The 27,637-nt window shown below is 52.2% G+C and overlaps 1 protein-coding gene across 1 annotated transcript in view; it reads right to left on the minus strand.

Moving 5' to 3' along the window:
- Window positions 1-27,637, minus strand: part of CLIP2 (CAP-Gly domain containing linker protein 2) — an 89,228-nt gene that overhangs the window by 18,473 nt on the left and 43,118 nt on the right. Inside the window, exons 4-10 of the mRNA XM_032254891.1 lie at window positions 21,284-21,408; window positions 18,527-18,740; window positions 17,653-17,850; window positions 14,597-14,700; window positions 10,240-10,300; window positions 1,879-2,167; window positions 1,169-1,309 (exon numbers count right to left, since the gene is read on the minus strand). Coding sequence (XP_032110782.1) covers window positions 1,169-1,309; window positions 1,879-2,167; window positions 10,240-10,300; window positions 14,597-14,700; window positions 17,653-17,850; window positions 18,527-18,740; window positions 21,284-21,408 — 1,132 coding nt within the window. The remainder of the gene's footprint in view (window positions 1-1,168; window positions 1,310-1,878; window positions 2,168-10,239; window positions 10,301-14,596; window positions 14,701-17,652; window positions 17,851-18,526; window positions 18,741-21,283; window positions 21,409-27,637) is intronic.

Raw genomic sequence — 27,637 nt, forward strand, 5'->3', positions numbered from 1 at the left:
GTTGACCAGGATGGTCTCGATCTCTTGACCTCGTGATCCACCCGCCTCGGCCTCCCAAAGTGCTGGGATTACAGGCTTGAGCCACCGAGCCCGGCCGTTAACATTCTTTGTAAAGAGCAGAAGCCACAGTGAATTTTGCATTACCCTGCCCCAGGAAGGTCTCCAACCAAGGGGCTGGCTGCAGGCAGTGGCCATGAAAGGTCCAGTTTAATGCTCAAAGCAGAAGAGAGTGAGTGCTCTCAGATTCATCTTTCAACAAACTGTCAGAGGCTTCATTCTCCAGAAAACCGCCTTGATCACGCTGATGGTCATAGATTTGGAAACAATATATTTTCAAGGTTTAAATCTATTACAAGCTTTAAACATTTTCTTTCTGAAGGTATCCTTTAGTTTGATAAACCTATTTTTGTTTTTTGTTTTTTTCGAGATGGAGTCTTGCTCTTTTGCCCAGGCTGGGGTGCAGTGGCGTGATCTTGGCTCACTGCAACCTCCGCCTCCCTGGTTCAAATGATTCTCCTGTCTCAGCCTCCCAAGTAGCTGGGACTACAGGCTCCTTCCACCTCGCCTGGCTAATTTTTATATCTTTAGTAGAGATGGAGTTTTACCACGTTGGCCAGGCTGGTCTCGAACTACTGACCTCAGATAACCCCAGGTGATCCACCCGCCTTGGCCTCCCAAAGTGCTGGGATTACAGGCGTGAGCCACCACACCCAGGCCTGTTTTTGTGTCTTCATCAGGTTGAACCCTAGACCAGGATGCATTTGGAGGGCTCTAGACCGTCCACAGTGACTGGGTCAGTTTGTGCATTCAGTCTTGATGCATGTGAGTGTGTACTGTACAAGCACGTGGTCACTGGGCAATGGCCCGTGTGTGCAAATGGACCCTGTGTGTCTCGACACATGCACACAGCCACTTGTGCACTGAGGCCACCGTGCAGAAACTGACCACTGCTCCTTCCACACCTACACGCTGTTTAACGGGTGCTTTTCCCGTGATCGCTTGCTGCCTGTGTAAGCTTCCTCCCAGGGGAGCTGCTGGGGGGCCAGCTGCTGTTTGGATGTGAGCACCTGCACAGAGTGCTGGACCCAGCATGCATGGTAAGCCTGGAGGAGACTGCTGGGCCCAGAACAGGGACTCGGAACCATGTCCTGTACTCTGGAAGCCTCACCCACAAGCACAGCTGTTCCATGGCTCCAGGACCCATCACAGTCCCATTTCCTGGGGACACCTCCACTCCCGAAAAAGCCCCACCACGTCCTCAGCCCCAGGGCCTTCAGGCCGGGCCCTCCTGCCCCATGTTTCAGGCTCCCTGGGCCAGAGAACCCGGGAAGGGATCTGCAGTTCCCGACCTCCTTCCTCTCTCCAGCCTCCTCAGCTGGGGAGACAGGAAGCATGGATCCGTAGTTTCTGGGTCTGCCTACAGGACAGGCATTAGGGGCAGGACATTCCCAAGGGCCCCAAAACTTTGTTGTGGCAATGCATAGGGGGCGGTCTCACAGGACATTCTCAGCTACTGGGACCATGAGCTGGGGAGCCAGATCCCAAAAAAACAGACCACCCCTGCCCCCAACTCCACCCCAGTGAGCAACCCTTAGCCAGGGAACATAAGCACATTTCTTTTTCTTGGTTTGTTTTTGAGGCGGAGTCTTGCTCTGTCACCGAGGCAGACCGTGCCGAGGCAGGATCTCAGCTCACTGCAACCTCCACCCCTGGGTTCAAGCAGTTCTCCTGCCTCAGCCTCCCAAGTAGCTGGAATCACAGGCATGAGCCACCATGCCCGGCTGAGACAGGGTTTCACCATATTGGCCAGGCTGGTCTCAAACTCCTGACCTCAGGCGATCCACCACCCACCTGGGCCTCCCAAAGTGCTGGGATTACAGGCATGAACGCCCGGCTGCATAAATACATTTCTAAATCTTGACTTCCCTCCTCCAAGGGGGTACAAAAGAAAAAAAAATAGATGATAGCAGCTAAAGAAAGTCAATAATGAAACAGAGAAGCCGGAGGGGGCACCAGAGGGCAAGGTGGCTGGCAGGCCAGGCGGGCGTGGTGGCGCGGTTACCCTGTTGTCCGCTAATTCTCGGAGCAGCCGCTCGGCCTGCGCCTTCTCCAGTAGCAGGCTCTGTTCCAGCTCCCCAATGCGCGCGTGCTCCAGCTGCGTCTGGGTCTGGTCCACACAGGGTGGACACGGTGGGGTGGGGGCGGGGACACAGGGAAGGGGGCACAGGGAAGAAGAAGCCGGAGAAAGAGAGAAGGAGAGAGAGAGAAAGAGAGGAGGCGTCATCTTCCGTGAACAAGGCGAGGAGAGCAGATTCATGAGCCAGAATTGCTCAGGGAAAGAGAGGAAGTCTGGGGAGGTGGGGCCTGACCCCCACCCCTCGCTGTGTCCCACTTGGGTCTGTGTAGGGGGGAGGCTGCAGCCGTCCTCCCTCGCTGGCACCTGCTTGGGGTAGCAATGGCCACCTCACTTCTTATCTGTTGCCCCCTCCACCCCCAACCAGCAGCCCATGACCTGCTCCTGGGGAGGGGACCACCCTGTTCCCGTTCCCCTGCAGGCTGTCGCTGGTTGTAGGCAAAGCATTCTGCACATAGGAGATCCCCCCCAGGATGAGGAATAAATAAAGGACCCCAGGATTCCCGATCCACACCCCCCAGGCCCATGCTAAAGGTGCAAGAACCCATAACACAAAAGATGTTTCCAAAATGTACCCGCCCCCTCCGGATTCTCTAGGCCCCAGCCTCCTCGAGGGAGGCTGGGCTGTGCCTCCCACCGCCGGGCCCCATCGGTGCCCACCCCCCAGACCCCACAGAGGACGCCTGGTCTCCAGAAATCACAAGGGCACTTTTGTCCCAGCCTGACAATATCCGCTTCATCTGCTGACAAAGGCCAGCATTCTCAGGGTGTCAAGGCTGGCATTTCCCATAACAGATCTTGGAAGGGAAGCCGGGGAGGGTGAGCATTTTCAGAGCCGGTTGAACACCCAAGTTCATCTTAGGGAGACGCTAGAGGGTGCTCTTTATTCTCCAGGAGAGAAGGGGTTAATCAGCTGCAGGGCAGTTCTGAAGGGGCGGGGCTTAGCAAAACAGCATCTAGGTGTGAAACCTGGAATGAAAACCCGGAAACTCTTCTATTGGTGAAGGTGTGAATGGACACCACCTGATGAGAAATACTCCTGCGGTTCATTGAGACATTGAGATGATTACGTCCTTTGGCCTATTTTATTTCTTGAATTTTCCTTAAGGAACAATAACAAAAAAGGGTCTCTCTCTCTCCCCTCCCCTTCCCACACTCTTCTCTTTCTCCCTCTCCTTCCCTCTTTTTCCCTCTCTCTCTCTCCCTCTCTCTCCTGCCTCTCTCCTCCTCCTTTTTTCTCTCTCTCCCTCCCTCCTCCCCTCTGTCTTCCTCCCTCTCTCTTTCTCTCCTCCCCCTACCTCCCCCATGCTCCTGCCTCCCTGGCAGTGTGCTCCAGTGCCAACAAAAAGTCAGCCTGTCTCTTCCCGAAAATCACAAGCTCTGTCCCAGCCTAGCAGAGAGTCCCAGCCTCGCCTCCCCACCAGTGGGCACAGCAGCTCTGCCTGGAACCCTCATGGATGGCTATAGATACACGCGGAACTGGCAGCCCCCACAGGCAAGAAAAAGCCCCCAGCTTCCCAGTTTCAAGGGCAACTTCATTTGGTCCCACCCCAAAGGACTCCTTCCCTCACTTTCTTTCTTTTTTCTTTTTTTGAGATAGTTTCCCTCTGTCACCCAGGCTGGAGTGCCGTGACGCGATCTTGGCTCACTGCAACCTCCACCTCCCGAGTTCAAGAGATTCTCTAGCCTCAGCCTCCCAAGTAGCTGGGATTATAGGTGCCTACCCCCATGCTGGGCTAATTTTTGTATTTTTAGTAGAGACGGGTTTCACCACATTGGCCAGGCTGGTCTTGAACCCCTGACCTCAGGTGATTCACCTGCCTTGGCTTCCCAAAATGCTGGAATTATAGGCACGAGCCACTGCGCCCAGCCCCTCAAAGAGTTTCTATTCTGGAGCGGGGAGGGGACGATGGAAACCATAAAAGAATAGTGAAGAGCATTCCAGATTGTGATCTGCACTGTGAACAGATTAGCACTGGGGAGAGAGTAGCTGGAATGGAGGTGAAATAGAGGAAACATGTAATTCACACAAGCCCAGAAGGATAAGGGACTCCTCACACAAGGCAGGCGTGGGAGGAAGAGGCACAAGCGTTTCAGGCTGGGGGAACCAGCGTGTACAAAAGCTCAGAGGCAGGACACAGCTTGTGGTGTTCCAGAAACAGAGAAAAGCCTGGAGAACGGTAACGTAGGGGCAGGGGTGTGAGACAGGGCTGGGAAGGGAGGGTGGTTGGGCCTTGGGGTCTTCTCTGGCTCACTCTACAGAGCTTAGATGATATCTAGTGTAGTGGTGCTAGGTGTGTGAGCAGTTAACAGGCAGGATCTGATTTCCCTTTTTTTTTTTCTTTTTGAGACAGAGTCTTGCTCTGTTGCCCCAGGCTGCAGTGCAGTGGTGCAAGCCTGACTCACAGCAACCTCCACCTGCTGGGATCAAGAGAGTCTCCTGCCTCAGCCTCCCAAGTAGCTGGGATTACAGGCAGGCGCCACCACGCCTGGCTAATTTTTGTATTTTTAGTAGAGATCGGGTTTCGCCATGTTGGCCAGACTGATTTGGAACTCCTGACCTCAAATGATCCGCCTGCCTTGGCCTCCCAACGTGCTGGGACTACAGGTGTGAGCCGCTGTGCCTAGCCATATTTTTAAAAATTTTATTTATAACCAGGCGCAGTGGCTCACATCTATAATCCCAGCACTTTGGGAAGCCAAGATGGGCAGATCACCTGAGGTAAGGAGTTTGAAACCACCCTGACCAACATGGAGAAACCCCATCTCTACTAAAAATACCAAATTAGACAGGCGTGGTGGAGCATGTCTGTAATCCCAGCTACTCGGGAGGCTGAGGCAGGAGAATCACTTGAACCCGGGAGGTAGAGGTTGCGGTGAGTTGAGATCGCACCACTGCGCTCCAGCCTGGGCAATAAGAGCAAAACTCCATCTCAAAAAAAAGATATTTATTTATTTTTAGAGATGGGGTCTTGCTCTGTCACCCAGGCTGGAGTGCAGTGGTGCCATCATAGCTCACTGTCGCCTCAACCTCCTGGGCTCAAAGGATCCTCCTGCCTCGGCCTCCCAAGTAGCTACAACTACAAGCATGTGCTACCGTGCCTCGTGAATTTTTTATTTTATTTATTTTGTTTCTTTGTTTCTTCTTTTTTTTTTTTTTTTGAGACAGAATCTCACTCTGTTGCCCAGGCTGGAGTGCAGTGGTGCAATCTTGGTTCACTGCAACCTCCACCTTCCAGGTTCAAGCGATTCTCCTGCCTCAGCTTCCTGAGTAGCTGGGATTACTGGTGCCTGCCACCACTCCTGGCTAATTTTTTGTATTTTTAGTAGAGACCGGGTTTGACCATGTTGGCCAGGCTGGTCTGCTTCTCCTGACCTCAAGTGATCCACCCGCCTTGGCCACCCAAAATGCTGGGATTACAGGTGTGAGCCACTGTGTCCAGCCAGAATACTTTAATTTTTGTAGAGATGGGGTCTCACTTTGCTGCCCAGTCTGGTCTCTAATTCCTGGCCTCGAGTGACCCTCCTACCTCTACCTCCCAAGTGCTGGGATTGCAGGCATGGGCCACCGCACCTGGCCTCACTTACATTTTCAAAAGATTGGACCATATGACGTCTGGGATGTGGGAGGAGGTGTGGATCAGGGCATGGCTGAAATAGGACTAGCGGTGAGTTAATAACTGTTGAAGCTGAGCGACGGGTAAATGGAAGTTCATTATACTATCTTCTCTATTTTTGTATAGGCTTAAAAATTTCCAACATCAAAAATGAAAAAGATTATATATATATATATATATATAAATAAATATATTTTTTTTTTTGTTTTTTTTTGAGACGGAGTTTCAGAGTTTCGCTCTTGTTGCCCAGGCTGGAGTGCAATGGCGCGATCTCGGCTCACCGCAACCTCCGCCTCCTGGGTTCAGGCAATTCTCCTGCCTCAGCCTCCTGAGTAGCTGGGATTACAGGCACGCGCCACCATGCCCAGCTAATTTTTTGTATTTTTAGTAGAGACGGGGTTTCACCGTGTTGACCAGGATGGTCTCGATCTCTTGACCTCGTGATCCACCCGCCTCGGCCTCCCAAAGTGCTGGGATTACAGGCTTGAGCCACCGCGCCCGGCGAAAAAGATATTTTAAAAAAGACTAGATTCAGTGTGGAGAATGGACTTTGGAGGAACAGAAGATGCAACAGAACGCTGTCCACGGCACGGTGCTGGGGCCCGGCCCAGGGAGGCAGCTGTGGGAATACGTGTTATTTTGAAGGCAAGGTCAAGAGGATTTTTTTTTGAGACGGAGTCTCGGCCCTGTTGCCTAGGCTGGAGTACACTGGCGTGATCTTGGCTCACTGCAACCTCCGCCTCCCAGGTTCAAGCGATTCTCCTGCCTCAGCCTCCCAAGTAGCTGGGATTATAGGCGCCTGCCACCACGCCCAGCTGAATTTTTGTATCTTTAGTAGAGACAGGGTTTCACCACATTGGCCAGGCTGGTCTGAAACTCCCGACCTCAGGTGATCCACCCACCTTGGCCTCCCAAAGTGCTGGGATTACAGGCGTGAGCCACTGCACTTGGCTTTTTTTTTGAGGCACGGTCTCGCTCTTGTTTTGTTGCCCAGGCTGGAGTGCAGTGGTGTATTCACAGCTCACTGCAGCCTCAACTGCCCAGGCTCAAGAGATCCTCCCACCTCAGCCTTCCAAGTAGCTGGCACCATAGGCATGCATTGCCATACATGGGTAACTTTTCCATTTTGGGTAGAGACAAGGTCTCCCTCTATTGCCCAGGCTAGTCTTTAACTCCTGAGCTTAAGCAATCCTCCCGCCTTGGCTTCCCAAAGTGCTTGGGTTATAAGCGTGTGCCACCATGAATGCCTTATTTGTTTTTTTGAACGCCTTATTTTTTAATATTTTTGTAGACACAGGGTCTTGCTCTGTTGCCCAGGCTGATCTCAAATTCCTGGGCTCATGCAATCCTCCTGTCTCAGGCGCCCAAAGGACTGGGATTACAGGCATGAGCCACCATCCCCGGAAAGCTGTGTGGATTTGGAGGCCAGTTCCTGAGACGGGAATTGTAAGGGGGGTGGTGATAGGGAAGGCGTGGATAGAGGACACGGAACTGAGAGACGTGGCTAGGACACGTTCCATTTGGGATGTGGTCCCGGGTTGAATAGTGTCCTCTTAAATTCCATGCCCACTCAGAACCTCAGAATGTGACCTTAGCCAGGCATGGTGGCTCACACCTATAATCCCAGAACTTTGGGGGGCCGAGGCGGGAGATCACTTGATCTTAGAAGTTCGAAACCAGCCTGGGCAATATAGTGAGACTGCATCTCTATAAAAATTAAACAAAATAAAGAAAGAATGTGACCTTATTTGGAACAGGGTCTTGGACATGTAATTAGTTACAATGAAGGCTACTGGATTCGGATTGGATTAGAGTGGGTCCCAAATTCAGTGACTGGCGCCTGCTTAAGATGGTGAAGTGCCACACAGGGGAAGGTGGCAAAGTGACACAGGCAGAGACCGGCCTGATGCACTTATACAGGCCAAGGAGCACGAAGAACTGCAGGCAATCCCACTGGAAGCCAGGACAGAGGATGGAACGGATTCTCCAACTCCTGGGTTTCAGACTTCTTTTTTTTTTTTTTTTTTGAGATGGAGTCTCACTCTACCACCCAGGCTGGAGCGCAGTGGCACGATCTCGGCTCACTGCAACCTCCACCTCCTGAGGAAGTCATTCTCCTGCCTCAGCCTCCAGAGTAGCTGGGATTACAGGCGCCCGTCACCATGCCTAGCTAATTTTGTATTTTTGGTAGAGATGGGGTTTCGCCATGTTGGCCAGGCTGGTCTCAAACTCCTGACCTCAAGTGATCTGCCCACCTCTGCCTCCCAAAATGCAGGGATTACAGGCGTGAGCCACCGCGCCCGGCCTTGACTTTAGACTCCTGGCCTCCAGAACTGCAAGGGCCTATATCTGTGTTGTTTTAAGCCACAGATTTCTGGCCATGAGTTACTGCAGCCCCAGGAAATTGATGTCGATGCTTACTTCTTCCTCAATTAGTTGGAGATGTCAAGTGGGCATGGCAGAGGAAGCTTGGGGAGGACTGGAACTCATGGGAGCTTATCCAAGGCATGGAGGCCACAGACTGGAAGCTCTCAGGGCGAACGTGGACAATGGGTGAACAGTCTGGGACTGAGCCCTTGGATGGGCCAATGTTCAGAGATCAGGAAGGAAGAGAAGCCAGCAGAAGAGGCTGGGGAGTTGGAATGGGGCATCTCATTGTGTAGCTAGAGGAGTGTGGACAGGAGGGAAGATCAAGAGCCTGAGAACCTCCTGAGGAGTTTTGCAATGAAGACAGGCAGAGAGGTGGGGTGATAAACCTGGAGGCGACCAGGAGGTCAAGGGGGGGCTCTAGTTTTTATTTTTAACTTTTAAGATGGAGGGGGGCAGTTGTGATGGCTCATGCATGTAATCCCAGCCTTTTGGAGGCCGAGGATTGCTTGAACCAAGAGTTTCAGACCCACCTAGGCAATATAGCAATACCCGGCCTCTCCCCGCCCAAAAAAAATTAGCTGTATATGGTGGCACACACCTGCAGTCCCAGCTACTTGGCAGGCTGAGGCAAGAACATCACTTGAGCCCAGGAAGTGGAGCCCAGATCATGCCACTGTACTCCAGTCTGGGCAACAGAGTGAGATCCTGTCTCCAAAAAAAGAAAAACAAAAGGGTAGGGATAAAGAGATGAGTGGGACTTTGGTCATTTTGCCCTCTGGTTGCCATAAGTATGATCACAATTCAGTTTGTTACAATAAAACGTCGTATGGGGATTTTGCAGCCCTTTGGATTTACTTAGCTGTCTGTCAAAGTCTGTCCCACTCCTTGCCTCTCTCAGCCAGGGCCGATTGGATCCCAGGTGGACCCCTATTCAGAGCCAGCCGGCCCACTGGCTACCCCTGGGACCAATCAGAGTCTCCCCTGATGACAGCTGGTAGGTAGTGGGCGGGGCTTGGAGAAGCAGAGCCCGGGAGACACAGTGGGAAACATTGTGTGACCCCAGGCACACATCGGAGGGGAGCCCTGAGCAAGGGGGATATGGATGGGCTTAGCTCCTGATGCTGTTTCCGGCTCCAGCCCCTGAACTGCCTGCCCTCGGGGGCTGTGAACTTTCCTACGGCCCTTCAGGAAGCCCCCTTGGTGACTGGAGCTGGCACGGGGGTCTCTGTTCCTGTCAACCACAGGTGCTTTTCCCATAAGCCCACCCAACCCTGCAGGAGGGCAGCTGCCAATGGAAAAGTCAGCCAGGAGCAACCACGTGGGCTACCCCTTGGCTAAGAGGGAAACTTAATCAGAACCTGCTGAGCTGGGCTGAGGCTCTGGCACCAGGTTGTGCCCCAACATCCTTTTTTTTTTTTTTTTTTTTTTGAGACAGTCTCAAAACAAAACGAAAACAGACACGATCATAGCTCACTGCAGCCTCCATCTCCCAGACTCAAGCAATCCTCCAGCCTCAGCCTCCCCAGGTAGCTAGGACCACAGGTACACACAACCATGCTCGGCTAACTTTTAAAACTTTTTTGTAGAAGTGGGGTCTTGCTATTTTGCCCAGGCTGGTCTTGAACTCCTGGGCTCAAGTGATCCTCCTGCCTCGATCTCCTGAAGTGCTGGGATTACAGGCGTGAGCCACCACACCTGGCTCCCCCGGTCTCTGAGCCTCAGTTTTCCTACCTATAAATTCTGTGACTCAGCAAGCTACTTTCAGCCAAAATTTTACCTGGAATCCAAGATGAACGAAGGAGCACCTTTAGGGTTACTGCCCAAGAAGGGATAGGGGACCTCAGCCACTCCATCTTGGGGCCCAGCCTCCCAACTGCCCTGCCCTGGGTTCATCCTCACAACCCCATCCAGCTGCTGACGTGGGGAACACAGCCTCCCTGGAGGCTCCTGGGGCTGAGCCACTCACACCTCTGCCACTACACCTTTGATCTTTCCCTATTCCCGCCCCCAGTCCCTTCCCCAGGGGGGCCAAAGTTGCTGCTAGACCTCATGACCATCTGCACTAGCAAGGGTCCCCCAGTGCTGAGCATGCTCAGGGGAGTGGTCTCTGACTGTTACCTCCAGGTCTCCCTTGGTGATGGACTCCTCCTCCACACGGAATTGCAGATCCTCCACCTTCCTGCAGGAGAGGGAAAGAGCCGGCTGACCTGGCTTTGCCCAGAGCAACGGGCTTCGCCAAGTGAGCAACAGCAGAGAGGCGAGGCCATCAGAATGGCCCAGAGTCCACACTTGGATGATGTAGAGGCAACCGTCCCAGCAGAACAGGGACCTGCCCAGAGTCCTATGGCTGAGCGGGGCAGAGCATCCTGGAAAGCTCTAGACCTCCCAACCTGCTGACCTGCACTCAAAGAAGAACCACCAATAACTATTCCTCCCCAGGGTGGTGGGAAATAAAATAAGGGACAGGGTGGCCTAGGGATGTGAGTGACAACACTGTTCCCTTCCTTCCTTCCTCCCCTCCCTCCCTCCATCCCTCCCTCCTTCCTTCCTTCTCTCTCTCTGTTTATTTTTTCTCTTCTTTTCTTTCTTTTGAGACAGAATCTGGCTCTGTTGCCCAGGCTGGAGTGTAGTAGCATGATCTTAGCTCAGTGCAGCCTCTGCCTCCGCCTCCGCCTCCCGGGTTCAAGCGATTCTCCTGCCTCAGCCTCTGGAGTAGCTGGGGTTATAGGCATACACCACCATGTCCAGCTAATTTTTTTTTTTTTAATAGAGTCTCGCTCTGTCACCCAGGCTGGAGTGCAATGGCGTGGTCTCGGCTCATTGCAACCTCTACCTCCCAGGTTCAAGCAATTCTCCTGCCTCAGCATCCCGAGTAGCTGGGATTACAGATGCCCGCCACCATGCCTGGCTAATTTTTGTATTTTTAGTAGAGACGGGGTTTCACTATGTTGGCCAGGATGGTCTCAAACTGCTGACCTCATGATCACCCCACCTCAGCCTCCCAAAGTGCTGGGATTACAGGTGTGAGCCACCGCGCCTGGCCCTAATTTTTGTATTTTTAGTAGAGACGGTGTTTCGCCATGTTGGCCAGGCTGGTCTTGAACTCCTGGCCTCAAGTGATCCACCCACCTTGGCCTCCTAAAATGCTGAGATTACAGGCGTAAGTCTCTGTGCCCAGCCGACTACGCTGTTTTCATCACTGCAAGCAGCAGACAATACCACAAGGAATAAGCCATGGGGAGGAAGGAAAGGAGGGGCGGAAAGTGGGCTTCCTTCGCTGTTGACCCTGTTCTCATCACAGGCCTCAAAATTGGGGGTCAGGGTCCCAATCCCTACTCCCAGGCTGCCTCTGGATGTGGAAGGTTCAGGCCTTCAGGGCCGGCCTCAGGGAGACACACTCAGCCACATACCTGTCAAGAGAGCGCAGGGGAAACGCACAGGCCCACCCCTCTTTATAGGAACACATAAGCTTTCAAAGCTGCTCTCCCTGAGTCCTCCTAACAGCTCTCAGCATAGCAATGAGGAATGAGGCCCAGAGAGGGCAAGTGACCTGCCCAAGGCCACACAGCAAGCACAGGGCAAGGCAGGGACTTGCACCTGAGCCCCTTCTGATCACAACTCCACAATGCCTTCAAGATCTGTGTTTGTGGCTGGGCACATTGTCTCATGCCTGTAATCCCAGCACTTTAGGAGGCTGAGGCGGGCAGATCACTTGAGTCCAGGTGATAGAGACCAACCTGGGCAACATGGCGCAGCCCCGTCTCTACTAAAAATGTGAAAATTAGCAGGGCATGGTGGTGAGAGCCTGTAATCCCAGCTACTCGGGAGGCTGAGGCAGAAGAATTGCTTGAACCCAGGAGGCAGAGTTGCAGTGAAACAAGATCGTGCCACTGCACTCCAGCCTGGGTGACAGAGTGAGACTCTGTCTTTAAAAAAAAAAAAAAAAAAAAAAAAAAAGATCTGTGTTTGTTTGTTGGCATCAGGCACGTTGCCATGGGAACCAGATGTGTGGGCCCCTACGGCTGTCTCAGGCAGATATAAATACACCCTTGTCTCCCTGAATCCGACAGGAACGACAGCTTACGGAGCACAGGTGCCCGCTGAAAGCCCACAGAACAGACTCAATTGGACACGCTGGGGATGGGGGCTGGCTGCTGCCTGCAGACAGGGGAGGGAGATGTAGGCATCTGGGCATCGTCTAGGAGGTAAAGAGGACCCAGGCCAAAGCAAACCTGTCAGCTTCGTGTCCTACCAGGTGACCCAGGGCTGAACTGGCCAAAGTCCCCGCCTGGCATCTTCGGTTAGAAGACTGCTGGGGAGATAGATCCTGCTTGTGTCTTTTCTTTTGAGGTGGAGTCTCATTCTGTCACCCAGGCTGGAGTGCAATGGCACAATCTTGGTTCACTGCAACCTCCGCCTCCCGGGTTCAAGTGATTCTCCTGCCTTAGCCCCCTGAGCTGCTGGGATTAGGGGTGCCCACCACCAGGCCCAGCTAATTTTTGTATTTTTGGTAGAGACCAACAGGTTTCACCATCTTGGCCAGGCCCGTCTCAAACTCCTCATCTCCGGTGATCCACCTGCCTTTTTTGTGTTTGAGACAGAGTCTCACTCTGTTGCCCAGGCTGGAGTGCAATGGTGTGGTCTCGGCTCACTGCAACCTCCACCTCCCAGGTTCAAGCACTTCTCCCACTTCGGCCTCCCAAGTAGCTGGGATTATAGGTGTGAGCCACCATGCCTGGCCAAGTTTTATATTTTCAGTAGAGACAGAGTTTCTCCATGTTGGCCAGGCTGGTCTCAAACTCCTGACCTCAGGTGATCTGCCTGCCTTGGCCTCCCAAAGTTCTGGGATTACAGGCGTGAGCCACCGCACCTGGCCAGCTGTGACACTGAAAGTGATGACACCAGCAACGCATGCAGCACAGGGCTGACACCTGGACACAGGGCGTTTCAGGAGTCCCTTGGCTGCTGTTTCTCTTAGCCTCAGTTTCCTGGTATGTAAAATGGGAATGGATGCAAAAAATTAGCTGGGCTTGACGGCATGTGCCTGTAGTCCCAGCTACCTGGGAGGCTGAGGTGGGAGGACTGCATGAAGCTGGAAGGTTAAGGCTGCAGTGAGCTATGGCCAAGCTCCTGCACTCCAGTCCGGGTGACAGAGTGAGACCCTGTCTCAAAAAGAAAAAATAAATTAAGGAGGCTGGGCACGGCGGCTCATGCCTGTAACCCCAGCACTTTGGGAGGCCAAGGCGGGCAGATCACCTGAGGTCAGGAGTTCAAGACCAGCCTGAGCAACATGGAGAAACCCTGTCTCTACTAAAAATACAAAATTAGCGGGGTGTGGTGGCGCGTGCCTGTAATCCCAGCTACTCGGTGGAGGCTGAGGCAGGAGAATCACTTGAACCCGGGAGGCGGAGGTTTTGGTGAGCCGAGGTCACGCCATTGCACTCCAGCCTGGGCGACAAGAGTGAAACTCCATCTCAAAACAAAACAAAACCAAATTAGCTGGCATGGTGGCATGTGTCTGTAATCCCAGCTACTTTGGGAGGCTGAGGCAGGAGAATCGCTCAAACCCAAGAGATGGAGATTGCAGTGAGCCGAGATCGCACCATTGTACTCCAGCCTGGGCAACAAGAGTGAGACTCCATCTGAAGGGAGGGGAGGGGAGGGAAATGGAGTCCCAGGACATGGTGACATGAGCGCCACTCATGGGTCTTGGCCCAGGGTGGGGGCAGGGCGCACTGTGAGTGTGAACTGGCTCACAGTGGAGGAGTAGGGGCGTTAGGCCTTCTTCCTGGTGGATGACTCCCCAGGGACACCCGCTGTGATAACCAACCTCCCTCCCTTCCACCACCCCCAGCTATCACCTTCTCAATATTCTGCCAGAGACAGCAGGAACAGTGGCCTCTGTGCAGTGAACAACTGTGGTGTTCCAAGGCCGGGCACAACGCTTCAGGCCTGCACTTTGGGAGGCAGAGGCGGGTGGATAGCTTGAGGTCAGGAGTTCGAGACCAGCCTGGCCAACGTGCCAAAACCCCATCTCTACAAAAAAATACAAAAGTTAGCCAGGTGTGGTGGGGCACGCCTGTGGTCCCAGCTACTCAGGAAGCTGAGGTGGGAGGATCGCTTGAACCCAGAGGTCAAGACTGTACTCCAGCCTGGGTGACAGAGCGAGACTCTGTTTCAAAAAAGGTTTAAAAATGTGGTGTCCCTGTGTGTCCGACACTGTGCTGGGTCCTTTACTCCAGTTATATGACTTCTCCCAGCTGCCTGCAGAAGACAGGGAACCAGCATCCCACTTTACAGATGGGAAGGCTGAGGTCCAACAGCTCATGTCACCAGTCCAGGGTGACACAGCCAGGCATGGCGGGGGCAGGACTGGAACCTGGGTCTGCTCTTCCCAAGCCTGCCCTCTTCCTCATCCTCCTTAAGGGGGCTCAGGGAGAACATCCTCCCAGGGCGAGGGTGGGCCGGCACGTACCTCCTCTCCTCCTCCAGCTGGTTGGACAGGTCTACCTTCTCTTTCCGCACGCTGTCCACCAGCAGCCGGGCTCGTTGCAGCTTCTCCTCGGCTTCTGCAACATACTGGGCCCCCAAGGGAGGGCCAGGACATGGTCAGCATGCTCTGGGGTGTGGGGTCCAGCTTGGGGGTGTGGTGGGAGAGAGGTAAGGAGCCGGGGCTGGAACCCCAGTCACCCCGACTCCCTTGGTGGCCTCTGCAGGGCATGCACAGTGGGCCTGGGTATGAAGGAGGGGACCCAGCAGGAACAACAGAGGCAGAGGCAGGACCCTCAGGCCCACATGCCCTCAGCACCTGCCACCCCCCTCAACCCACAAGGACCTAAGACCTGTTATCCTGCAAACCTGTTGTCTTGTCTGTGCCTCATCAAAGCACAGCCATGAACTTGGCCTTATTGATCCTGGCGTCCAAGGAGGGGCAAGCCAGACCCCAGGTGGGGACAGAGGCCCAGGAGGGAGTTCTCCCACCGGAAACAAGTATCAGAGGAAAAAAAATAGACACGAGACAGCAGCAGACCCAAGGCTCAGAGCAAGGAGTCACTTCCCTGAAATCCAACCCTAGAATCTGCTCAAAAGAATAATCTGAAATGTAGACAGACAGTCATGTATAAATAATTTTTTTTTTTGAAATAGAGTCTCGCTCTTCACCCAGGCTGGAGTGTAGTGGCGTGATCTTGGTTCACTGCAACCTCTACCTCCCGGGTTCAAGTGATTCTCCTGCCTTAGCCTGCCAGGTAGCCGGGACTACAGGCACGTGCCATCACAGCTGGCTCATGTTTTGTATTTTTAGTGGAGACAGGGTTTCACTGTGTTAGCCAGGACGGTCTTGATCTCTTAACCTCGTGATCCACCGGCCCTGGCCTCCCAAAGTGCTAGAATTACAGGTGTCAAGCCACTGCACCTGGCCATAAAAAAAATATTTACTACAGCGATATGTAGAAAGTCTGAAAAATTGGCCCGGCGTGGTGGTTCATGCCTGTAATCCCAGCCTTTTGGGAGGCTGAGGTGGGCAGAGCACTCGAGGCCAGGGGTTCGAGACCAGCCTGGCCAACATGGTGAAACCCCGTCTCGACTAAGAATACAAAAATTAGATTAGCTGGGTGTTGTGGCACACACCTGTAGTCCCAGCTACTAAGGAGACTGAGACAGAATCACTTGAACCAGGAGGCAGAGGTTGCAGTGAGCCGAGATTGCATCACTACACTCCAGCCTGAGTGACAGGGCGAGACTCCGTCTCAAAAAAAAAAAAAAAAGTGAAAAATTGGAAATAATCTAAACAGCAGGGGACTAGTCACATCAGATAGCCGTAAGGACATCACCTGTGACAGACAGCAATGCAGCCATCATGACAGGGCAGACGTGGGGCACGGTGGCTCACGCCTGTAACTGCAGTGCTTTGAGAGACCAAGGTGGGAGGGTCACTTGAGGCCAGGAGTTTCAGACCAGCCTGGGTAACATAGTAAGACCCCATCTCCACAAAAAATACAAAACTTAGCTGGGCATGGTAATGTGCACCTATGGTCCCAGCTACTCAGGAGGCTGAGGTGGGAGAATCACTTGGGGCAACAAAGCAAGGCCCTGTCTATTAAAAAAAATAGAAAATAAGGCCAGGCGCGGTGGCTCAAGCCTGTAATCCCAGCACTTTGGGAGGCCGAGGCGGGTGGATCATGAGGTCAAGAGATCAAGACCATCCTGGTCAACATGGTGAAACCCCGTCTCTACCAAAAATACAAAAAATTAGCTGGGCATGGTGGCGCGTGCCTGTAATCCCAGCTACTCAGGAGGCTGAGGCAGGAGAATTGCCTGAACCCAGGAGGCGGAGGTTGCAGTGAGCCGAGATCGCGCCATTGCACTCCAGCCTGGGTAACATGAGTGAAACTCCGTCTCAAAAAAAAAAAAAAAATAGAAAATAAATAAAATAAAAGGATGATGAAGAATTTTCCAGAGCCTAGAAAATGCTTGCAGTATGGTGGTAAGTGGGAAGCAGGCAGCGCTTTGGAAAGTCAAGGATTGCTTGAGGCCAGGAGTTCGAGACCAGCCTGACCAACATAGCAAGACCTCATCCCTACATTTAAAATATTAAAAAAAATTAAAAAGCAGGACTGAGCATGGTGGCTCCCCTGTAACCCCAGCACTTTGGGAGGCTGAGGCGGGCAGATCACTTGAGGTCAGGAGTTCGACACCAGCCTGGCCAACATGGTGAAACCCTACCTATACTAAAAATATAAAAATTAGGGCCGGGCGCGGTGGCTCAAGCCTGTAATCCCAGCACTTTGGGAGGCCGAGGCGGGTGGATCACGAGGTCAAGAGATCGAGGCCATCCTGGTCAACATGGTGAAACCCCGTCTCTACTAAAAATACAAAAAATTAGCTGGGCATGGTGGCGCGTGCCTGTAATCCCAGCTACTCAGGAGGCTGAGGCAGGAGAATTGCCTGAACCCAGGAGGTGGAGGTTGCGGTGAGCCGAGATCGCGCCATTGCACTCCAGCCTGGGTAACATGAGTGAAACTCCGTCTCAAAGAAAAAAAATAAAAATATAAATATAAAAATTAGCTGGGTTTGGGGGCAGGCACCTGTAATCCCAGCTACTCGGGAGGCTCAGGCAAGACAATCACTTGAACCCAGGAGGTGGAAGTTGCAGTGAGCCAAAACTGCGCCACTGCACTCTGGCCTGGGTGACAGAGTGAGACTCCATCTAAAAAAATAAATAAATAAAAAATAAAATAGGAGATTGCTTATAGCCATTATTGGAAAATAAATAAATAAATAAATAAATAGGAGAATATATATAGTTTATGGGCAGATTCTGAAAGTAGGTGTACATCTTTATACCCAGGCAGAAGGACTGGAAGGAAATTCACCAGTCACTGAGGCTTATCTCTGGAGAATGGGGACGGGCACTGCTTGTGTGATCTTCCTATTTCTCTGCACCCACCCCTGGGTGTCTCTGCTCTGGGTGGGTGAGACTCTATGAGGCTGGCTGGAGAAGGTCCGCCCCCAGCCCCACCTGCCACCCACCTGCTCATGCTGCGCCTTGAGCAGGGCGATCTCCTTCTCCACCTCACAGATGTGGCTCGTGGCCTTGGCCACCTCGGCCCGCTCCAGGTCTCGCTCGGCCAGCAACTGCTCAATGTGCTGCTGCTTCTCCTTCAGTGCCTCCTGCAAGGCCGTGGTGCCCGAGATCTTTCGGGCGTAGCGTGAGGAGGTCTCCGTGAGCTGCAGGAAGGCGTGGGTGCGGGCAGGTCTCAGGGATCTGAAGCACTGCAGGGCAAGCTGGCTCTGTCCCGCCTAACCTAAAGCAACCCAGCAGGTGGGGCCCCAAGTGCCTTGACCCCCAGGGTCCTGCCCTTCCCCTCCCAGTACTCTGACATCCTGTCCCCTGCTGTCTCACCCAGGCGGGAATCCTAATGTTTGAGATTCAGGAAACTCCCCATCTCAGGAGAGTCAGCTCCTGATAGCCAGCGCCTCTGATTCCCTCACTTTGGCCCCTTTTTTTTCCTGAGGCAGATTCTTTTTTTCCCGAGGCAGGAGGAATCTCCAACCCTAGGCTGGGTTTGGACAGAAGGCACTCTGCCCATAGCCACCGAGCAGCCTCCTCTTTTCCCTTCATCCAGGGTCCAATGCCAACCTTTCTGGACCCCCTGCCCTGCATCTGTATAACCCTCCTTAACTTCCAGAGAAAGGCTCAGGCTAAATAAATCACTTATATAAAAATAACAATAAACATAAATGGCTCAATCTTCCCTATTAAAAGACATGCACTTTCATCTTTGTTCAAAATCCAAAACTGGAACTGTAAGTCAGGGGCCGACCAGGACACCTGGATCTCTATATGTCCTCACCCCTCCCAAAATGCACACCAGAGAATCCCCTTCTGCAGCCCCACCCTCACCAGGCCACTGCGGCTGGGCCGGCCCCCCACAGAGGAGGCCACAGAGCTGACAGAGCTGATGGAGGAACTGCTGGGACTGTGGGTCAGTGCTGACACACCCATGGCCATACGCTTGGTCTTCTTGGCCTTGGCTGGGCTGGTAGATGGGAAGCCAATACGGATCACCTTGTGGATGGGTGCAAAGAGACCAAATTTGGGTGGGCACTGGAAGTACCTGTGGAAGCAAGAGAGACCCACGCTACTGTCACAGCCTCACAGCCTGGACCCTCCCCTCCCACCTCTGCCTCTTCAGTGCCAGGCACAAAGAGAGAAAGACGCCTCCTTGGGGCCCATCTGAAAAGACACTCCAAGGTGGAAATCTTCCAGATGGATAGACAGGGCTCTCACAAAGAGGACAGGGGTGAGTAGAGTCTCTAAGTCTCTGCAGCTATGAACAGCCAATGAGGATGCTCTTGGAAGTAGGAAATAATTACTGGGACCCACTTTGTGCCGAATGCTCATCTCTATTCCCCATAGTTAACTACATTCACAAATGAGAAAATTAGGCTCAGAGAGGTTAAGTAGCTTGCCCACAGTCACACAGCTGGTTACGTGGCTAAGCTGGGACTGGGCCTCCAGTTTGCTGGGCTCCCAAACCCACCAAACTTGGCTCCCACAGACTGTTCAGAGACCCCAGCCACAGCTGCAGCCTCACTCTCAGGCTACCCTCAGACCACCCCCAGAATGAAAGAATCCCATCAGCTCTCTGCCCACAGAGTCCCTGTATGGAGAAGAAAAATCTTGAAAGAGACACCTTGGGGTGGGGTGGGGGCTGCTGTCCAACCAGCCCCTGAATTCTGAAAGCAAAAGTGAGTCAAGAGAAACATTCATTTTGCAAACAGGAAGGCAAAACACCGCCATGGGAACCCCAGATTCTCATCTTCTCCCAAAACCTCTCTGGTCATGGATTCTACACTGGACCACGAGAGGTGGGATCATCCGGTTTCTTTTCTTTTCTCTCTTTCTTTTCTTCCTCTTTCTTTCTCTCTCTCTATTTCTGTCTCTCTCCCTTCTTTTCTTTCTCTCTCTCTCTCTCTCTCAACAGGGTCTCGCTCTGTCATCTAGGCTGGAGTGCAATGCCACGATCATAGCTCACTGCAGCCTCCACCTTCTGGGTTCATGAAATCCTCCCACCTCAGCCTCCCGAGTAGCTGAAACCGCAGGTGTGTGCCACCACACCCGGCTAATTTCTGTATCTTTTCTAGAGACGGGGTTTTGCTATGTTGCCCAGGCTAGTCCTGAACTCCTGGCTTCTAGTGATCCTCCAGCCTCAGCCTCCTATAGTGCTGGGATTACAGACATGAGTCACCATGCCTGGCCCCCATCCAGCTTCTGATTCACCTTGAAACTGCCGCCCCATCCTCCCTTTTCCACCTCCAGGTCTTTGTTCAACCTACCCTCTCAGCCCCTGCCTAACACAACCCTTCTCAAGCCTCTTCCAAAAGGAAACCCTACCTTCCTTCAAGGCCTGGCCCAAGCCTGGCTCCTCCCTGTGCCTTGGTGACCACTCCTGCTCAGAGCAGTCACAGCCTCATCTCAACCACAGAATCCAGCCAGGGACTGCACAGGCACTCAGGTGGCCTCACCGTGGTCCACACCCGTGACAGACATGGTCCACTTGCCACCACACTCCCCCACCCACCACGAGCCCACATGCAGCCTCAGACCCTCCTAACCCAGCAATGCCACTAGTCAGTTCCTCTCCATCAGAGCTGGTGGGAGACCTGGAACCCGTCTGTGAGGCCTGCCTTTGGCCATACAGGGCTGAGCACTGTCTGGTTATTTCACGTGTCATCCAGGGGACCCCAACGCCAGATGGCAGGGACTGCTGCCTCTCCTTTGGTTTTTTTGTTTGTTTGTTTTTGGAGACAGTCTTGCTCTGTCGCCCAGGCTGGAGTGCAATGGCGCGATCTCAGGAATGCAATGGTGTAACCTCCGCCTCCCGGGTTCCCTTTTTTTTTTTTTCTAGAGGCAGAATCTAGCTCTGTTGCCCAGGCTGGAATGACAGAGTGGCGCAATCTCAGCTCACTGCAACCTCTGCCTCCCAGGTTCCAGCAATTCCCATGCCCCGGCCTCCCAAGTAGCTGGGACTACAGGTGTGCACCACCATGCCTGGCTAATTTTTTTAAGATAGTCTCACTTTGTCACCCATGCTGGAGTGTAATGGTGTGATCTTGTCTCACTGCAACCTACGCCTCCCAGGTCAAGTGATTCTCATGCCTCAGCCACCCAAGTTCTGCAATTACAGGTGTGCACCACCACGCCCAGCTAATTTTTTATATTTTTAGTAGAGACAGAGTTTCACCATGTTGGCCAGGCTAGTCTCGAACTCCTGAACTCAAGGGATCCACCTGCCTCAATCTCTAAAAGTACTGGGATTACAGGCATGAGCCACCGCGCCTAGCCTCCATCTCCTTTTTGAGGGCTCCCACCCCACTTAGCCATGAGTGACATGAAGACGAGGGCACGGGGACAGATTCTCTTGGTGCTTGCCTGTGGCTGTGCGACCTTGAACAATGATCTCTCTGGCCTCCATACTCTCATCTGTAAAATGGGATGATAAACCCACTACCCACCTTCGTGGGCTATTGAGAAGGAGGGAACGGGAAGGACGTATATTATGGACACTGGCTTCCTCCAATGTCCCATCTGTATCCCCTGCGCCCACCCTGGGGAGAGGAGCCCCCTCCCATACTCCCCAGAAGAAACCCTCCATACCTGGTGCCTGCCACCGCTCCGTCATTCTTCCCAAGAGGCTCGTCCAGCTCCACGCCACACCACTCGCCCTTGGCAAAGTCTGTCTCCCCCACGTACCGCACCACGCCAGTCTTCGTCCCGCCGACCTGCCGGCACACAGGGAGACTCAGGTCTAGAGGATGCAGCGGCAGAGGCAGAGATGGCAGGGGCACTCAGCCCAGGCTTATCCCACCCATCCCTTCCAGGATGCAGAGGACAGGGGAGACAGGAATGGGGGAGGGGGAGACACCTAAGGATGACTGAGACGGAGACAAGTTAAACAGCGCCTCCCAGGGCCGACCCAGGCAAGAGCACAGGCTTTGGAGACAGACACGCAGACCTGCATTCAAACTCTGCCACCTAGAAGCTGTGTGCACCTAGGCAAGTTACCTAACCTCTCTGAGCCTCAGCATCTTCATCTGTAAAAAGGGTTTATGTGGCTGGGCGCGGTGGCTCATGCCTGTAATCCCAGCACTTTGGGTGGCCGAGGCGGGTGGATCACCTGAGGTCAGGAGTAGCTGGAATTACAGACACACACCACCACGCCCAGCTAATTTTTTTGTATTTTTAGTAGAGACAGGGTTTCACCATGCTGTCCAGGCTGGTCTCGAACGTTTGACCTTGTGATCCGCTCGCCTCGGCCTCCCAAAGTGCTGGGATTGCAGGCATGAGCCACGGCGCCTGGCCTCTCTTTTTTTTAATGGAGGTATAAATTCACATAACGTAAAATTTACCATTTTAGCCATTTTAAAAAATACAGGGCCAAACATGGTGGCTCATGTTGGTGATCGTGCCTGTTTTGGGAAGCTGAGGTGAGAAGATCACTTGAGGCCAGAACTTTGAGATCCGCCTGAGCAATACAGTGAGACCCTTCATCTCTACAAAAATTAAAATGAAATACAACAATAAAAAATAAGCATATAAGCCGGGCACAATGGCTCATGCCTTTAATCCCAGCACTTTGGGAGGCCAAGGTGGATCATCTGAGCTCAGGAATTTGAGGCCAGCCTGGGCAACACAGTGAAACACCATCTCTACTAAAAATACAAAAATTAGCTGGGCATGGTAGCGGGCGCCTAAAATCCCAGCTACTTGGAAGGCCGAGACATGAGAATTGCTTGAACCCAGGAGGCGGAGGTTGCAGTGAGCTGAGATTGCACCACTGCACTCCAGCCTGGGCGGCAAAGCAAGATGCAGTCTCAAAAACCAATAAAAATAAAAAAGTAATTCAGCAGCTTTCAGTGCATTCACTGTCATTGCCACTATCTATTTCCAGAACCATCATCCCAAAGAGAAGCCCCGTACCCAGGACAAATCACATCCTATTCCATCTTCCTGGCAGCCCCTGACAACTGTTAAGACTCTTTCTATCCTATCTCTACAGATTCGCCTATTCTGGACACTTCATAGAAATGAAATCACATGGGTGGGCGTGATGGCTCACGCCTGTAATCCCAGCACTTTGGGAGGCCGATGCAGGTGGATCACTTGAGGTCAGGAGCTTGAGACCAGCCTGGCCAACATGGTGAAATCCCATCTCTATTAAAAATACAAAAAATTAGCTGGGCGGGGTGGTACATGCCTGTAAACTACTTGGGAGGCTGAGGCAGGAGAACCTGGGAGGCAGAGGTTGCAGTGAGCTGAGATCATGCAGTTGCACTCCAGCCTGGGCGACAGAGCAAGACTTTATCTCACAAAAAAAAAAAAGAAAAAGAAAAAGAAAAAGGAATGGATTCATACAACATCACATATTTTTGTCTGGCTTCTTTGCCTTAGCATCATGCTTTCAAGGTCCGATCACATTGCAGCAGGTATCAGTACCCCATTGTTTTTATGGTCAAATGGCATTCATGGTATGGGCAGACCACATTCTGCTTGTTTATTTCATCTGTTGATGGACAGCTGGGTTGTCTCCACTTTCTGGCCGTTATGAATAATGTTGCTATGAATATTCTTGTATTTTTTTTTCAATTTTATTTTTTGTACAGATGGAGTTTTGCCATGTTGCCCAGGCTGGTATGAAACTCCTGAGTTCAAGCGATCTGCCTGCCTCTGCCTCCCAAAGCGCTGGGATTACAGGCATGAGCCACCGCGCCTGACCTACTTGGACAACTTTTGTGCGAACATCTATTTTGAATTCTCTCGCTACCCTCATTCTTTTTCAAGAGACAGGGTTTCAATATGTTCCCCAGGCTGGTCCCGAACTCCTGGGCTCAAGGGATCCTCCCACCTGAGCAGCCTCCCAAAACACTGGGATGACGGGCATGCGCCACGTCCCCCAGCCACTGTGAGGTACTTTGATGTGGGCCTTTTTTGCATCCTCTATCCTGGGATCCTAGGAGCCCTTTCAATCCAGAAACACCCGGCTGGCATGGTGGCTCACACCTGTAATCCCAGCACTTTGGGAGGCCGAGAAGGGTGGACCACCTGAGGTCAGAAGTTCAAGACCAGCCTGACCAACATAGAGAAATCCCCTCTCTACTAAAAATACAAAATTAGCCAGGTGTGGTGGCAGGCACCTGTAATGCCACATCCTTGGGAGGCTGAGGCAGGAGAATTACTTGAACCCGGGAGGCGGAGATTGCAGTGAGCCGAGATCTTGCCATTGCACTCCAGCCTGAACAAAAGGTGCAAACATATGCTTCAAAAAATAAAAGAAAGAAAGAAAGAAAGACTCGTCTCATTCTGGGGAATTTTCTTGAATTATTTGATTCTCTCCCCTCCTTTTCTCCTCCTCCCTTTCTGTGAACAGGTTCTCTAATGTTCTTCTCTTTTGGCTCCTGATTTTGTCTTTATTTTCTTTTGAGATGGAGTCACTCTGCTGCCCAGGCAGGAGTGCAGTGGCATGATCTCGGCTCACTGTAACCTCTGCCTCCCGATTTTCCTGCCTCAGCTCTCAAGTAGCCGGGATTACAGGCACCCACCACCATGCATGGCTAATTTTTGTATCTTTAGTAGAGATGGGGTTTCACCACATTGGCCAGACTGGTCTCGAACTCCTGACCTCAACTGATCCACCTGCCTCAGCCTCCCCAAGTGCTGGGATTACAGCTATGAGCCACCGCACCCAGCCTGTCTTCTTTTTGTTCTGGTTCCCGAGATATTTTCTGAGCTTTATCTTCTAACACTGTTGTGCCGTTTCTTATTTCTGTGATATTTTTCATTTCCCAGAGCTTTTTTGTTCACTGAATATTTACACATACACGAATATTCATACTCACATATTGAGCGGCATTTTTGTTCATATTTAATGCCGGTATCACCTTCTCTTATTTCTCAGAGGACCTGCTGTTTTCCCCAGAGAAGTTTCCCATAATCTCCACTGTGGAGGAAGTAGGCGTGGCCGCCAGGGCTCAGGGAGCCGAGTGGGGACCGGGGTGGGGGACTTAGAATAGACATGTTCACTTCACCTCCTGCTTCAGTCCCACCTGCTTGGGATCCCTCTATCCAATAATTCTCTGTGATCCACGCTAGGGGAACAGTCACCAGGCACAGCAGGAATGGGGACGGGGCAGGGGATTTAAGGTTTTTGTTTTCTTTTTTTTTTTTTTTTTCTGAGATGGAGTCTCGCTCTGTCACTCAGGCTGGAGTGCAGTGGTGTGATCTCGGCTCACTGCAACCTCCACCTCCCGGGTTCAAGCAATTCTCCTGCCTCAGCCTCCTGAGTAGCTGGGATTACTGGCACGCGCCACTACATCCAGCTAATTTTTTTTTGTATTTTTAGTGGAGATGGGGTTTCACCATGTTGGACGGGCTGGTCTCAAACTCCTGACCTCATGATCCACTTGCCTCAGCCTCCCAAAGTGCTGGGATTACAGATGTGAGCCACTGCCCCCCATTTTTTTGTTTTTTGTTTTTGCTTTTTTTAAAGAGATAGTGTCTTCCTCTGTTGCCCAGCCTGGAGTGCAGTGGCGCATTCATGGCTCACTGCAGCCTCGAACTTCTGGGCTCAAACAATTCTCCCTCCTCGGCCTCCTGAGTAGTTGGGACTACAGGCGTGTGATGCCACACCTGAATAATTTTATTTTTTATTTTTTGCAAAGACAGGGTCTCACTTTGTTACTCAGGCTGGTCTGGAACGGTTGAGTTCAAGCAATCCTCCCACCTCAGCCTTCCAAAGTGCTTGGATTACAAGTGTGAGCCACAGTGCATTGTCAGTTTTTGTTTTTTTTGGTTTTTTTTTTGTTTGTTTTTTTTGCGACAGTCTTGCTCTGTCTCCCAGGCTGGAATATAGTGGTATGATCTCAGCTCACTGCAACCTCCGCCTCCCAGGTTCAAGCAATTGTCCTGACTCAGCCATCCAAGTAGCTCGACTACAGGCCTGCACCACCACGCCCGGCTAACTTTTGTATTTTTAGTAGAGATGGAGTTTCACCATGTTGCCCAGGCTGGTCTTGAACTCCTGACCTCAAGTGATTGGCCCACCTTGGCCTCCCAAAGTGCTGGGATTATAGGTGTGAGCCACCGTGCCTGGCTGAATCTAAAGAGTTTTAAACCAATTCTGATCCTGGCTCCAACGGCAACCTCATTTGTAGAGGCCAACAAGTGGCCAGTTACTGAACGCCCAGGGTTTCTGAGAAGAGCTTTGCTTCTCCTCTTCCCCCGCCACTAGCTCTTTAAAAAGATATTTCTCTTCATAGCTGAGTGTGATGGCTCAAACCTGTAAATCCAACACTTTGGGAAACCGAGGCAGGAGAATGACTTGAGCCCAGAAGTCCAAGACCAGCCTGGGCAACATAGCAAGACCCTTCTCTACAAAAAATTAAGGGCACAGCTCAGTGGCTCATGCCTGTAATCCCAGCACTTTGGGAGGCCAAGGTGGTGGATCACCTGAGGTCAGGAGTTCAAGACCAGCCTGGCCAACATGGTGAAACCCCATCTCTACTAAAAAATATAAAAATTAGCTGGGCGTGGTGGCGGGCACCTGTAAACCCAGCTACTCAGGAGGCTTATGCAGGAGAATTGCTTGAACCCGGGCAGTGGAGGTTGCAGTGAGCTGAGATTGCACCGGTGCACTCCAGTCTGGGTGACAGAGTGAGACTCTGTCTAAAAAAAATAAAAATAATGAAATGTTAATTTCTCTTGACACCTCAAGTATGCCTCAAGTGTGCCTAAGCAAATCCAGCTCCCCAGTTAGAACTAGCTCCTGCCCCACCATCTCCTAGGGCCAACTAGGTGCGCCTGGCACATGAAAGACATGAATTCCAAATCTGACATTTCCGTGAGGTAGGCACTATTACCACATTCAAGGAAGAAGAGACTGAGGTTCAGAGTAGTCAGGGACTGAAAAAGCCAGGTGGACCTCTTCTTACTATACTCCATGGCCTTCTCAACCCCAGCTGGGCTGGATTCCAGAACTCACACTGCTGTGTGTCCTCCTTGGGTAGGGCCCTGGGGTCTCTGCCGTGGAGGCCTGTCTGTGAGTCTGGGTCGGTTCTCTCTGGTCTCTGGCCTTCAGCTGTGGTTGCTTTCTCAGCCCCTCCCCTCAGGCACCAGGTCTCTGACAGTCTCTCCACACAGTCCGTCTTGGATCCTGCTGCTCTGTAATTCCAACCTGGAATGTCCTTTTCTTCCCTAACCTAAATCTTAAACTAGGCTGGGCTCAAGTGGCTCATGCCTGTAATCCCAGCACTTTGGGAGGCTGAGGCAGGAGGATTGCTTGAGGCCAGGAATTTGAGGCCAGCCTGAGGAACATAGAGAGACCCCATCTCTACAAAATAAAAATTAAAAAAGTTAGCCAGGCATGGTGGTGCATGTCTGTAGTCCCCGCTTCTCGGGAGGCTGAGGCAGAAGGATCGCTTGAGCCCAAAAGTTTGAGGCTGCAGTGAGCTATGACTGCACCACTGCACTCCAACCTGGGCAACAGAGCAAGTCCTTGTCTTAAAAAAAAAAAAAAAAAAAGTGGGCCTGGTGCGGTGGCTCACACCTGTAATCCCAGCACTTTGGGAGGCTGAAGTGGGTGGATCACCTCAGGTCAGGAGTTCAAGACCAGCCTGACCAACATGGTGAAACCCCGTCTCTACTAAAAATACAAAAAGTACCCAGGGATGGTGGCACATGCTTGTAATCCTAGCTACTCGGGAGGCTGAGGCAGGAGAACTGCCTGAACCCAGGAGGCGGAGGATGCAGTGAGCCGAGATTTCACCATTGCACTCCAGCCTCGGTGACAGAGCGAAACTCCATCTCAAAATAAAAAAAAATAAAAAATAGGCCGGGCGCGGTGGCTCAAGCCTGTAATCCCAGCACTTTCGGAGGCCGAGGCGGGTGGATCACGAGGTCAAGAGATCGAGACAATCCTGGTCAGAACGGTGAAACCCCATCTCTACTAAAAATACA

The sequence above is a fragment of the Sapajus apella genome, unplaced genomic scaffold (assembly GCF_009761245.1).
Source record: "Sapajus apella isolate SASKATOON/1434 unplaced genomic scaffold, GSC_monkey_1.0 scaffold88, whole genome shotgun sequence".
Classification (NCBI taxonomy): Eukaryota; Metazoa; Chordata; class Mammalia; order Primates; family Cebidae; genus Sapajus; species Sapajus apella.